Source organism: Aplysia californica, unplaced genomic scaffold, assembly GCF_000002075.1.
Source record: "Aplysia californica isolate F4 #8 unplaced genomic scaffold, AplCal3.0 scaffold00259, whole genome shotgun sequence".
Taxonomy (NCBI): domain Eukaryota; kingdom Metazoa; phylum Mollusca; class Gastropoda; order Aplysiida; family Aplysiidae; genus Aplysia; species Aplysia californica.
Genome location: NW_004797529.1, coordinates 879,060 through 892,986, shown reverse-complemented (window position 1 = coordinate 892,986; position 13,927 = coordinate 879,060). Strand labels below are relative to the sequence as shown.

Sequence of the window (13,927 nt, the reverse complement as noted above, 5' to 3'; positions counted from 1 at the left end):
ATTATTATTATGTTTTATTAATTGAGTGTATCTGAAGTAAGAATAGAATTAGGCATGTCATTGATCCGTATTAAGATCTTCTCACCACTGTGAAATTAAGTAGGCTAGCTCAACAAATACTGTACAATGTAGGTCTAATTAATTTTAAATGTACAAAAGTAATGTTCTATTTCCATATCTCGCAATTCGAGAAAGTAGAGATTAGCTGTGTTGAATGAGCCAGCCAGCATCTCGTTTTACCTTTAATCTGTTTGTCTTGAGCGGCTTTCTTGACCCGATTTGAACTGAATGTAGTTCTATATTGTATTAGGTTAGCCTAGGATGAGGCCTATAATATTAGGTGCTCTAGAAAAAAAAAAGGGGGGGGGAAAGGGGAGGGGAAGAGAGAAAAGAAATGGAAAAGAAGTTTGTTTCGTTGTACAGATACATCGTTTTTTAAAAACCGGAAGTAATTCAACAGGAAGTGCCTGCACACTGCCTTTTCTTATGGGGTTATAGTGACGGCCCGTATTCGAGCAATATGAAGGTAGGAAATTTTTAAATTTCTCTAGTTGTACTACTTTGTTAAACTATTTTAGATTTGTAAATGAAAGATAATTTACCCTGGAAGCTACAGGCATTAGTTTATGATTCGATGTCCTTATTTTAGGGAAATATTTACGGATAGAAGTGCTGCCTTCGCTATCGAAAACCGTATCCTAACCCAGTGTCCCATTTTGAATGTAAACAACGCACTGGCGAGAATTGAAATGACTTATTTGATGATGTCCATGGATGGCTCATGATTTTAAACGTTTGGTAATACGAAAACCCGTTTAAGATATTTTCTTTGTTGTTGATGTCACACCGGTTTCGTGTTGGTAGGCTACCTTGAGTGGGGGCAGGGGTAGGTCCTACTCTGGTAGTTGTAGTCTGATGTCTGATGATAGTGATAGTGGGCTGAGTGGGTCTCTCAATTTGTAATGCAGATCTAATTTAGGCTTCTAGATCTAGGCCTACTCTTTATTTTATTATTATTGTAGTCATAGTCTAACTGCATATACCATGGCATAGGTTTAACCTCTTTACTGCCCCGGCCCGCTGAATCATCAGCGGGCCAAGCAGTGCTTCCCTGTCTGCCATGTGCCTGCTACTGCTCAGCTGATTCGGCGGACCTATACTATGATGAAGTCATTTTCATTGTTTTGAAGAAGTGAAGTGTTGACGTTCCGAGTTGTGTTTACATTTTGTTTTGTTGTTTTTTTTTGCTTTTCGCAATGGCAACCTACAGCTGGCAGTGAAGGGGTTTGTCTTCCGGCTCTTGATCAACTGGGCGGTAAATTTTTACTTTCACTCCCGCACACAGATGCACTGTTTCAGGGGTCAAACTGCTGTACTGTTTGCTGCAGATCACACATAAAGCCACTAAAACTGTCGCTTATCAATTATTTTCAAGACAATTTCAAATCTATCTGTAAAATATCAAATTATATGTAAAAACAGATTTTCTTTTACACCAGTGGGGCAGGCCTCCCTGGAACCCCCCGATTGGTCCTAAGCATGTCTATCTCGGTTAAAAACAATCAAATATTTCAAAAACTATTAATTTGCGACGGAAATGAAGTTGATATTCGTGTTCAGCGCATCAATATTTAGTAGAAAATAGACAACTGGTAGCTGAGTGTGAGACGGGAGGGAAAGTAAAAAAAATACCAACTGGGCTATGTGTGATGTTGCTTTTGGCCTTGGGAGAGTTGCTGTTCTCGTGTCTCAATTAGAAGAATGAGATTGAGGGCACTACTTGGATATGATGGTCCCGACTTTTGTGACAGGGAAATATAACCGAAGTGGCTAGCCGTACTTAAGTACTGCCAGTCTAGCCGTACTTAGATCTAGGTTTGGCCCTATCGACTCAAGCCTGTTAAGTACACAAGTCTCATTAGATCTAGATCTAGTAATTATTCAGGTTCAAATACATGCAAGTCAGTAAGGCACCTTTGATTTTGTCTGAAATACAAATACTTTAGGCATTGCAAACTAAAAATTTCATTTACAATTCAGCCATCAATATTAAGTACGGCTAGCCTGACAGTCTAGCCGTCCTTAAGTACGGCTAGCCTGGCTGTCTACCCGTACTTAAGTACGGCTAGACAAGAAGTCTAGCCGTACTTTATCTTAGGCCCTATTTACATTAGAAAACAGGAGGTTTAAAATACATGCACTGTCATTAAGGCACCTGGTTTCGTCTCAAATACACACAAATACTTTAGGTACTGTACACTAAAAATGTATATATTTACAATTCAGTAGGCCTATTTTTTGTAAATGGTCAGTCTAGCCATCATATTAAGAATAAGTACGGCTAGACTGCGAGTCTAGCCGTCATTAAGTACGGCTAGCCTCTTCCAAATATAACCTAGAGAAAATCTAGAACGATTACTTCTACTTCTGGTTCTAAGTCTAACTCTTAACGATTACTTTTTGATTCGCGTGCGGAGAGATAGATTCTAGCCTTTCAAATCTAATTGCAAAAAACATCAAATCATGGAATCATGGTCAAATTCAGAGATGCTCCCCTGAAACACCCCATGTTTTGTTCTTTTTTAAATCAGGGGGGCAACCCCCGTTGCTTTGTGAAAAAGTGAAATTTTACTGCTCATTTTGTAGGCTAGATTTAGAATCTAGGCTACTGATAAAACATAAAACATTGATACCGACTATTTGAATCAGTATCGATATTTCAGTTGCCTACACTGCACAAAAGTCGGGACCACCATATCCAAGTAGTGCCAGATTGAGAATGATGAAGTAATGGCCCCCTCCTGGAGTTGGCTACTGGAACTTCGATGTCGATACTGAATCATAGACTTTTAAAATATTCGGTAGGCCTATTGGTGTTTGATGTGAAAGAGCGAGAGAAACACTCTCTGTTCTTTCACTGCAAAGCAGGCGTTTGATAAAACATAGGCTAACAAACACGGCCTGGGGAACTAATCTAGAAGGAAGAGGCTAGCCGTACTTATTCTTAATATGATGGCTAGACTGACCATTTAAAAAAGGAAGTTGTTAGGCACGTGTACGCCCGCATAACAGTAGTTTCAAAGACGTGGTGCACAGTCACTGTACGGTTGGTCAGTAGTTTCAAAGAAGTAGTGCACAGTCACAGTCCAGGTGGTCAGTAGTTTCAAAGAAGTAGTGCACAGTCACAATACAGGTGGTCAGTAGTTTCAAAGAAGTGGTGCACAGTCACAGTACAGCAGCTGACAGGCCCCCAGAGGATTTTAAAAGGAATTTGTTAGGCACGCGTACGCCCGCATAGCAGTGGATTGTTAGGGGCACGTATTTTCAAAGTCAAGGCCGTTCGTTGTTCCCCCAAAAGTCAAGGCGTTCGGCGGTTCGTTTCCCATTCATTTCACCTGCGTGCATGGTCGAGCAAAGGTGGATTGGGATTGAGACTCTTAACTTGTGACTTGATCTAGATCTATTCTAAATTTTCTAGATCTGTTTGTCGGGAGGGAGGGGGAGAGAGTGTATTTCTGAATGAAAAAAGACAGATACAGAGAGGGAAAAGAATGTGTGTGTGTGTTTGACAGAGCGCGCGAGCGCACAAACACACACACACATACAGAGAGAGAGATGGAGAGAGAAAGAAAGTGTGTGCGACTAGTGAGAGCGAGAGAATGATGACTGGGAGAGCGAGAGAGAGAGAAAGAGAGGGAGGGAGAGTGTGTTTCCGAATGAAAAAAAGACAGATACAGAGAGGAAAAGAATGTGTGTGTGACAGAGTGTGCGAACGCTCAAACACAGAGAGAGTGTGTGTGTGACTAGTGAGAGAGAGAGGGGGGGGGGGGGGAGAGTGTGTTTCTGAATGAAAAAAGATAGATACAGAAAGGAAAAGAATGTGTGTGTGTCTGTGTGGGTGTGAGAGAGATGACAGGGAGAGATCGAGAGGGAGTGAGAAAAATGACACAGTCAAAGTCAAACCACCCCCCGGGGCAGTGCCCCTGACTGCAGTGTCTTTAGGCCATTCTCCAAGGGGGACATTTCTCGTTCGAGCATAGTAGAATTGTAAATGGGCTGAGTCATGTCACGCTCATAACTGCCTGATCTACAAGGAACTGCTGCTTTTTTTTTTCCTAATCCTTACTATTGTCATTTTCCTCTACTTCTTTTGTATGTTTGTCACTCTCTTGTGACCTGCTATTTCCCGGGTGCCTTGATAGTCGAAGCAGACCATGTGCTGTTGAAGCTAGAGAGGTGAGCTGTCTCTAAGTCTGATTCCCTGTGAAGACTTCTCTGTTGACACCGACCTTTGGCGCTCATATGACCTTATGCAGTTCCGAGTGCCGTAAAACCCTCTTACTACTATTTTTTAAAAAGTCAGACCGTTTGTCTAGGCAAATGTAATAATGTGAATTACTTTCATTTTCATTTCAGCTCAATATCAGTTACCCAGCCACTGGCTGCCAGAAATTGATTGAAGTTGATGATGAAAAGAAACTGCGCCCTTTCTATGACAAGCGCATTTCTGCTGAGTTATCTGCTGACTGCCTTGGAGATGAGTGGAAGGTAGGCAGCAAATGGTTTCGTGTGTTGTCTGTAAATGAGCACAAAGGGAAAACAGTTTGTGAGTGAGGGTTTGAGATGTGTGGAGCTGAATATATGCTCTATGAGGTTGGCTGAAGAATATGTCAAGAGTTGTCTGCTTGTGGTATCTTTTAAAATATTGCCCATTAGTAGCATCTTTAGATATTTATCTAAAATTGAATAGAAATTTTAGACCATCATCTGTTATAAATGGTGAATGGTTTGCAAGTGCAAGTTGAGCAACTGAGTTTGATTTTTCAAAGAGCGATTTATAGAAGGTATTAAAGGTTGTTCTATTGCAACATAAAAGTTCTTTTTAAAAACGAAGTGTATACAGACCCGGTAACCGGGAACAAAGTCACGAAGTATACAGACCCGGTAGGGGAACTCTTTTGTGATTTCGGGAAGTTTCAGCCCCCAGACCCGATAGAAATCTAGTGTGTGTGTGTGTGAGGGAGAGAGAGAGAGAGGAGGGGGGGGGGGGGGGTTGCTAGCAAAATGTATATGACATGCCCCAGTTGGCAGGAGGGAACGAGAGAAAGATAGAGTGGGAAATAGGTGGGGACAAAGAAAGACAGAAACAAACAAAGAAAAAGAGAAGGCGAGCGATACACAGAGGAGAGAGAGAGAGGACTGCTCGATTGAAATTATGACATTGTAACTTGTTCTTTTCTTCAAACTGTGATTCCTCCATAAAAACTCCAAAACGGAGGAAAAACGATCGTTCATCGAAAAGACATCCGCAATCTTCATTTAGATCTAGGCTAGCCGCGAAACTAGATCAAAGATTTAAGTCTGTCTGTCTAGATCTAGATCTAGACCATAGGTCTAGAAGAACCTAGGTCTACCCTGAGCCAAGAGGGCGCTGAAACTCTCCGAAATCACAAAAGAGTTCCTTTACCTGGTCTGTATACTTTGTGACTTTGTTCCCGGTTACCGGGTCTGTATACACTCCCTTTTAAAAAAATACGCTTCGGATAACACGAGAAATCCTTAATTCTGATTTTGTCCAAGTTCAGGCGCTTTAACCTCCCCGACTGCCAGGAGCTGGAATCTGAATGTTACTCCAGCTGCAGGCATTTTGAGCAGAACTTTTAGTGCCAGTTGCCTTCTTTCTTTCATATACTCATTCTTTCTGTCTATTTAGGGGTCTTTGCTGCACCTGGAAAATCTATATGGTGATCGAGAAAGCTGAATTGTGATTTTAGAAAGTTGCCTTCATAAATAAAACTTCAAATCTGCCTACATCTGTGGGAATGTGAGGATTCTGCGGACGCAGGATATGGCTTCTGTGAAAGAAATTAATGCGAAAACTGAAATCAAGAATAGTGTTGCTTGAAGGTTGTGACATTGGAATGTGAAAATTAATGGAAAATAAGGATACACGTTGGCTACATCATCAGTCCCGAAGGCGAATTTGTCTTCTGTCGGTGGTATTATGACAAATTGAATTGTAATGGCAATTCTCATATATGTCTAGACCTATCGATGCAGCATTAGTGTAATTAATCATTACAGTAATGGCAGTCAGTGAGATTCAATTTTTAAAATCTTGCTGCAAAATTTATAGATCATACAAGTTGGTGCCTCTTTTCCATGACTTGTGTCCTGCTTGGTTTCAGGGCTACGTTGTCCGCATCAGTGGTGGAAACGACAAACAGGGATTCCCCATGAAACAAGGTGTCCTGACCGCCACCAGAGTGAGGTTGTTGCTCGACAAGAACCACTCTTGCTACAGGCCCAGGCGCACTGGTGAGCGCAAACGCAAATCTGTCCGTGGGTGCATCGTCGACAGCAACTTGAGTGTCCTGTCTCTTGTTATCATCAAGAAAGGTACGTGTACGTCTTATCGTAGAACGGCTTGGCAGTTCTGTGTTGTTTCATTTGTTCTGGGAAGAGGGGAGGGAGAGGCTCTTTTCATGCATGCATTGTTTTCCACTGATAATTTGGCCAACACTGCTGCTTTCCTCCATCAGCTGACTGCCTGTCCACTCATTTCCGTATGTGTGGACCTGCGTGCTGGGAACTTGGGGGCAGAAAAGTTTTTTTTAACTTAAGAATGGACCTTTAGTTTTGTACTGAAAGTAACATGCAGTGGGTTTGGTTTGTTCCGGGTGACTAAACCAAAAGTAACATTGTTCCTTTTTGCAAGTTGATGCTTTTCTGGTTTGTGGCCTGCTTACTTTGCAGTGGGGATTGTCTCTGGCTCTCTCTCTCTTTTTTTTTCTTTCTTCAAAGCATGGGGTAGTTGGTAGGTCAGAGCGTATAAACTTTTCTCGCGCACAATTGTTAAAACTCTCCCTGTTGGGCACTTTTGGGCTTGCCATCTAAAGAATGTCTTGTGTTTTGGTACCTATTTCAAAAATTCATCATGGCCTTTTTAAATCACCTACTATCAGTGTAAATTAACATGTAAAAGGGCAATACATACATGCTGCACCAAAAACTTTAGATATCTTGAATGGTGCATTTTTTCAAGTTAAAAAAAAAAATGTTACCTTATGGTGGAATCTGACGCTTGTCACGTTTTTGATTTGGATATGGGGTTGGGTATTGGTATCATTATAGAGCTTGTTCATTTGTTTTGCTTGTGATTAAAAAAATTACCCCTATCTTGAACAGAAGTCGCTATTTGCAATGGCGGAGGGGGGGGGGGTCCCGCCTGATTTTGGAGGTAAAATTAGCGGGAAAACAGCCGCCAGTCTGGTATCATACATAGCTTGACAGATCTTGGAAACATAATTTACATTTTTTGTGCCTTTCATCAACTTTGTCGTTAAAGTCATCACAGAAATGTGTTTTTCAATAATAAATATAACAGATGTTGAACCAAAACACAAAAATTTGAGAGAAAAAAATTGCAAAACCGGTGGGAAAATGTCAATTTCTCGGATTTCATTATTTTGACTAACGTGTGATTTCACCGCGCTGCCTCACACCTGATTTTATTTGTTTTAAATTTCAAATCTATAATGATGAGAAAGAGAACTTTTTAAAAATTGACTTGTTTATTTATTTTGTATGTATGCATGTCTTTTCATGTCGGTTTGAGCACAAGACAGGGCTTGTACAACGGATGGTGGGGGGGGGGGGGCCTAGATCTGACACATCATCAACTTGTAATGGGTCAATTAGTTTGAAAATGTGAAGAGATTATTTGTTCGCCATTGTGCTGTGCTGATACTGAGGTACTGATGGGGGGGGGGGGAACATTTTTTTTCAAGTTTCAATGGATGTGACTCAGACGGTGCTCAATCGAATCGGGGAAAGTCATCAGTTATTTGTTATATGGTTGCATTTAAGGACAAGCGGGGTTTCCAGAAATCTTGAAGACCTACACCTGTAGGAGAAATTTGGTTTCATTGGTGTGTATATTTGTTTGGTTATGGAGAGAACTCTTTGTCTTTTCAAGAAACTGAACAGGGGTCCTAAAACTTTACCTTCGATTTTCTCAAAAAGGCATTTTTCGGGATAGCCCACTTGTGCTTAAAAGTGACCACATACTCAAATACCCGAAACACGTTGGTTTAAAGTAGAAGAAATAGGAAACTCGAACCTGAGGAGTTTCAGTAAAGGCAGTTGGCTGTACATCAATTTTACCTGAAACTCCACGGGTATGGCAGGTGTTAAGTTTTATTTATAGTAATCGTTATTATATGTAATATATATATATATAGAGTGGTGGGGCGAATGCTGTGGTAAGCAACTAGAGTTGAATCAGAAAAAATTGTCCAGTGTAATGAAGTGCTTGAATTGTATGGTGTCCAGGAGAGCAAGACATTCCCGGGCTCACCGACAAGACCATCCCCCGCAGACTGGGACCCAAGAGGGCCAGCAAAATCAGAAAACTGTTCAACTTGTCCAAGGAGGATGACGTGAGGCAGTACGTCGTGAGGAGGCCCCTGCCAGAGAGAGACGGTCAGTGGCTAACCTGTTGTGCTTTGTTTTGTGTTTTTAAAAAAAATGTTTTTACGTCCTCATTGACACAATTGAGAGATCATATAGGCCTTTTTTGGTCAAAAGTATTGAACTTTAAAAAGTCCTCTCCGAAGATAGTTCACTTTTGTACTGGTAGATTTACAGTGATACACAAATTTAAGAACTGGGCTTCTGACCCTGCCTGTTGGGGACAACCCGGCCGGCCCTTGCGGACTACAAAGTCCCATCAGAAAGACTGTAGATGCTCGATAAAATTTTGCTCACTGGTGTCTCTTGTGTGTCCATTTCTTTGTATGTTAAGCTCCGGTGACACTTGTATGGCCTCTTTGTGAGGCGAGTGCTGTAAAGCTTCTGATGCTAAAAAAAAGAATAATTTGTAGCTTCTGTGCTGTACTGTAACTATGTAATTGCTGTTTACAGTGGTACAGACCGTTTTCTTCTTTTTTTTCTTTCTGGTATTTCAGTTTCATGGAGGCTGGCCAGACTTAACTTGAGGTGCCTGAGTAATGATAAAACTTGCTCATATTCACAGCTGCAGTCTACAGCCTGTGTCGTGCGCTTTACAACCCATTCATGTTCGAATACATGTCGTTACCAAAGCCGGGGAAAGGAAGACAAAGCTGAGGCAGATCTAGTGCCCAGCGCGTACTCTTTATTCAGTTATAAATATTCCCATAACGTTTTGCCACCCCACGGGTAGACAATGTATGTGACGATATCAGCTAGACTAAGGTTCATAGTATTTAGGCTAGGGGGCTCTCGTGGCCTAGAGGTTAAGGTGTTGGCCTCTCATTCAAAGGTCCCGGGTTCGATTCCGGGTAGCGATCAAAAAAATTTTCTTCTCTAAAATTGTCTCCTTTCACATCCTTTCCTGATCACTAACAATGTTCTGTTGTCTGCTTTCATTTCCACTTTCTGCCCCCACCCCCTCACCTCCTTTGCCCCCTCCTCTGGGCTCCTGACTCTTTCTGCAGCCTTTCTATTGCTACTCCTTGGCTCTTCCTAACTGCTGTATTTCTGCCACACCCCTGATCTTCTGGTAGGAAAGATCTACACCTAGCCTTCTCGGACAAGGGCGAAAAATCTCGGAGGGCCCGTGTGCAAGTTGTGCACGTTAAAGATCCCTTGGTGGTCTAAAATCGATAAGAGTAGGCTACGGCGGCCACACGGGCAAAATTCAAAATTTCCTACCAACGCCGTAAAACCCTATACTAAACAAACAATAGTATTTAGGCTGACTAAAAATAGTTTAAGGTGCACAGATATTAATAATGCTTTCATTTACATAGCATTATATATATTCATGTTCTATAGAGTCTACAGCCTGTTCCTAGCATTTTACAAACATTTATAATTTATAATCAAGTATATGATTATGTTGTTACCATTGTTGGGGGGGGGGGGGGCACAAATGTGGTTGGATTTACATCAACTGGAGCACATACAGCTTTTTTCCTTTCACACTCACACATGATGGGGTGTGGTGTGGCACAAAATGTCGCGTTGGGACAATTCGCCATCTATGTTGTTCTCTTGCCTGTTTGTTGTAACGGATTGTGTTAATGTTTAGATTATTATTGTAGCCAAACATACCTGTTTTAAAAAGTTTTTTTTGGGTTTTTTTGCTATATATTATGAGACCAGAGTGATAAGCGTTGCCGTGTGTATCTGTTCTGCTCCTTCCCAGCGCTAAATGACAACCAGCTTTTGTGTCAATGTGCTTTTCTGTACTCAGACTCAACTTCCTGCCTCCCTAGATGTCAGGAACATTCTCTACGGTGACAAAATGCTACTGATAAATCCTGTGAATTCTTTGCCATGCCCATAACAGAGATGCCAACCAGTACGATTTTACGTATTTTAGTACGATTTTTTGCCGAAAATACGCGAATACGACTTTTCATGAATAAATACGCATCCTGGAATGCGAAAAATACGAGATTCAGCTTGGGCGAGTAAGCCTAATTATCTCAAGTCCCATCTTTTAAAATAGAATCAGTATCGCAGAACTGGAATACTGTATATGAAAACCAAGTCCGATAAGGTCAGTAAGTTCATTTTTGCCTGTCGCGATCGTGATATTATATTCATTCAGCTTTTCCCCGTCCGGAGAGTACGTTTCACTTTCACGCATATAGGCAGCTATGGCGGCAGGCGGAAGCGTATATGACACCGAGGCTCGATCGGGAAAATCAAGATCTGCTTTCGCTACCACCGAGAAGTTCGCCAGCAGTTGTCTGATAACGCAACATTTGTGGCATGCAGGTTGTGCAGTATAAATGCAATGACGCCGTGCAAATAAAATGTAATATACACTCAGACTCGTCGCTTTGGCTGTCGCTTGTGGAAAGAAAAGAAAATACAAGCGTCGTCCGATTTTTAGATTGTCTGGCTCGCCATCGTGACCAGTCACTGAACCTGCGCGCATTCGCGTCTTAAAAAATGCGGCATCGTGTGAGTAAAGACTGTCTTTGGTGGGAGTAACGGACGCTGCGAAGGGACCCCTCATACTTTGCAAGTCTGTGTTATTGAAATAAAGTGTTCGCGTTTCATTTGATGAGTGGAAGTAATTATACCTACTTGGATGGGTGATACTAAATTATACCTACATCTACTTGGATGGGTGATAGTAAATTATACCTACGGTGTATGTTGTAGCTTTCTGTTCAAGACTGGCAGATTTTCAACGTCACTGCATCTTGCCCTCCCACAGTTGTTACAACTCTCACAGTGCACGGGTCTACTTTCAAGAGCCTTTCAAGTTATTGCTGTTCTCTGAGTTTGAGCAATAATTTGAGTCTGTCAGTTCATAAATGAATCATGACACCCAGACTGGTTCTTGATAGTCGAAATTCTTGTTCTAGGCCCTTCCGAACTCTCAAAGCAGGATTTATTTTTTATATAATAATGAGAGGAAAATATATAATAGATTGAAATACTTAAGTCAAACAAGTTCCTGTACGACATTGAACACTGACATGTTGTTGACTGCATACATATATATTGTATGCGTGTGTGCTCCCTTTTTAGAGCTGGTGGGCTAGTAATTTTTACTATTACTAGTTGGTCGGTCGAGGGGAATACACATTTTCCCCTGAAAATACACATTTTCATATTTCCCAATACTCATTTCGGTTTTCTGTGGTTGGCATCTCTGCCATATCAACTGGCTGAAGGGCTCGAACTCAGATGGCCACTGGATCAGGAAAGTAAAGGAAAATAAAGTACTAGTACTAGACTAGAAACTCATTGCCCATGTTTATTGTTCCAGGCAAGAAAGCCAAGAGCAAGGCCCCCAAGATCCAGCGTCTGGTGACCCCTGTGGTGCTCCAGCGCAAGAGAGCGCGCATGGCCCTCAAGAAGAAGCGCGTGACCAAGAAACGTGAGGATCACGCCGAGTACACCAAGCTGCTGGCCCAGAGGATGAAGGAAGCCAAGGAGCGCAAGATGGAGCGCAAGCGATCCAACTCCAGGAGCAAGGGAGACTCAATCAGGGAGTCTACGTCCAAGAAGTAATTTGGAAGACAATTATGTGGTACTGAATTTTAATGCCATTAAAAAAAGAGAAAAAAATCCAGGTTTTGGTTTTTTAAAATTTTTTATTCTTTTTCTTTAGTTTAAGATTCTGTTGTAGTTGTATGATTTATTTTGTTTATGTGGAAAAAATTGTCTGTTGGAGATATTGTTTTGTCTTTGTGGAATTTTTTTCCGTTCTTGCAACAGGAATATAGCATACATTGATAAGGGCCTAGTCCTTAAGCAAGGGGAAGGAACCCACATCCTGTGAATACAAACGTTTAAACAGGGATGTCACTTTTCCGGTATTTTGATCCTGATCCGCTATTCCGTTATTGAGATCGAGATAGAATCTATAGAGTTGGGGATGGGGAAAAAATCCCACACACCCAACTTGCGCCAAATGTTGAAATAACAGGAAAATGAAGACTTCGCTATAAGTTCAAATAACTGGGAGGAAAAAAGAAACCGAAAGCGAGACCGTGGCCCGTGGATTTTCAGTTGTTTCCAAAAAGTTGAGAGGCATCCCTGGTTTAAAAAACACATTAAAAAAATACAAAACAAATTCCAAAAATCGGGTAACAAGAAAAATGAATGCAGTTTCAGAAAAATATATTTTGATGTATGCACAAACTGTTGGAAATGTTCTAGCATCAGGGTGTTCGACCCGTCACTCTTAGCCTCGCGGTCGGGCCCTAGATCTAAATTCTAGATTTTCTACATCTGATCAATCTGAATCGTCCCGAACTCTTGCTACGTTTTCATCAAAATCTGAGTCTATCTGATTTGTCATATATTCTTGTTTTTGCTCAAATCCATCGTTATTTCCTATTTCACTCTTTCGAACTCAATTGGGCCGCTTTTCAACAAGTCGAGACACGTTCGAAGTGTTGGTAACGCGTTCGCTCTTCAATACTTCAATTTCAATCCGCTCCAATACTTAAACTACTGGCCCGAAAAATGTCATTTCACTAACAAACGATAGAAGAAACTTTTTGCAATAACTATGCAAATCAAAATCACGGCCCAAAAGCCTTATCGCGAGACTTTGTTTCTAAAGACGCTAGGTCGGCGCGGGCGAGTTAGGGTGTAATGTGTCAAACAGAAACCTGTGTGGTTGCCAGAAATTCTTTACAGTGGGGAAGACAGTTTGAAGGTCGCGCTCTTTTATCCCCTCTGACACAATTTTAGATCATTTTGCAGTCAGATCAGCCTGCTTCAACCTTGTGGGTGCTCTGGTGTGCTTTGCTGCTTCTTTCCTACCAAACATCTATTGTCCTTATCTTTCCTCCTTCTTTTGTGTTTGTTACTCTCTTGTAACCCCTCTAATCTTCTGGCGCTCATATGACCTTATGCAGTTGCGAGCGCCGTAAAACCTCTGCGTAAACTAAACTAAAATCGGCAATCAAATTTGAGGGAAAAAAATTGTTTCCATGGATACGAAGGCCATATTGAATTTTGTTGACATGTCTTGTGCAATTAATACCGCACTTTTTCAAAAAATGGAAATAGTTTTTGTGCATACATGATGCAGCTTGGCAAACTATAGATCTCTACAAGTCTGTGTGATGAAATTTTCTTAAACGTACTAGAACTATAACATTTTTAGTGAATTTTTTCCTAAGGTGGTATAGTGGTATTGGATTCAAGACTCAACGAGGTCGCCGGGCTTGACCTAAAATCTCGTTGAATCCGAGTGTTCCTTGTAGCAAACATGAGGTTTTTGTGTAGATATAACTCAAGACACTGAGCAAGTAATGTGTAAAGAGAAGTGACAAGTGGTGCCTGAAAATTTCAGTGAAATGCCTGCATATATGAATTAGGCCTGGGCATTATTCGCTTTTTAAAAAACCGAATAAATAGGTACCTGTTTCTATAAAAATCCGAATAACCGAATAAATGAATC

At 41.3% G+C, this 13,927-nt stretch overlaps 1 protein-coding gene across 1 annotated transcript; it reads left to right on the top strand.

Annotated features, from left to right (window-relative positions):
• The first annotated feature begins 516 nt into the window (after positions 1-516).
• Positions 517-12,029, top strand: LOC100533219 (ribosomal protein S6). The gene is given in 5 exon segments (NM_001204536.1): positions 517-526; positions 4,417-4,548; positions 6,189-6,399; positions 8,335-8,484; positions 11,777-12,029. Coding segments are annotated over 5 exon segments (744 nt in total). The 5' UTR covers positions 517-520; the 3' UTR covers positions 12,022-12,029.
• Positions 12,030-13,927: the final 1,898 nt, after the last annotated feature.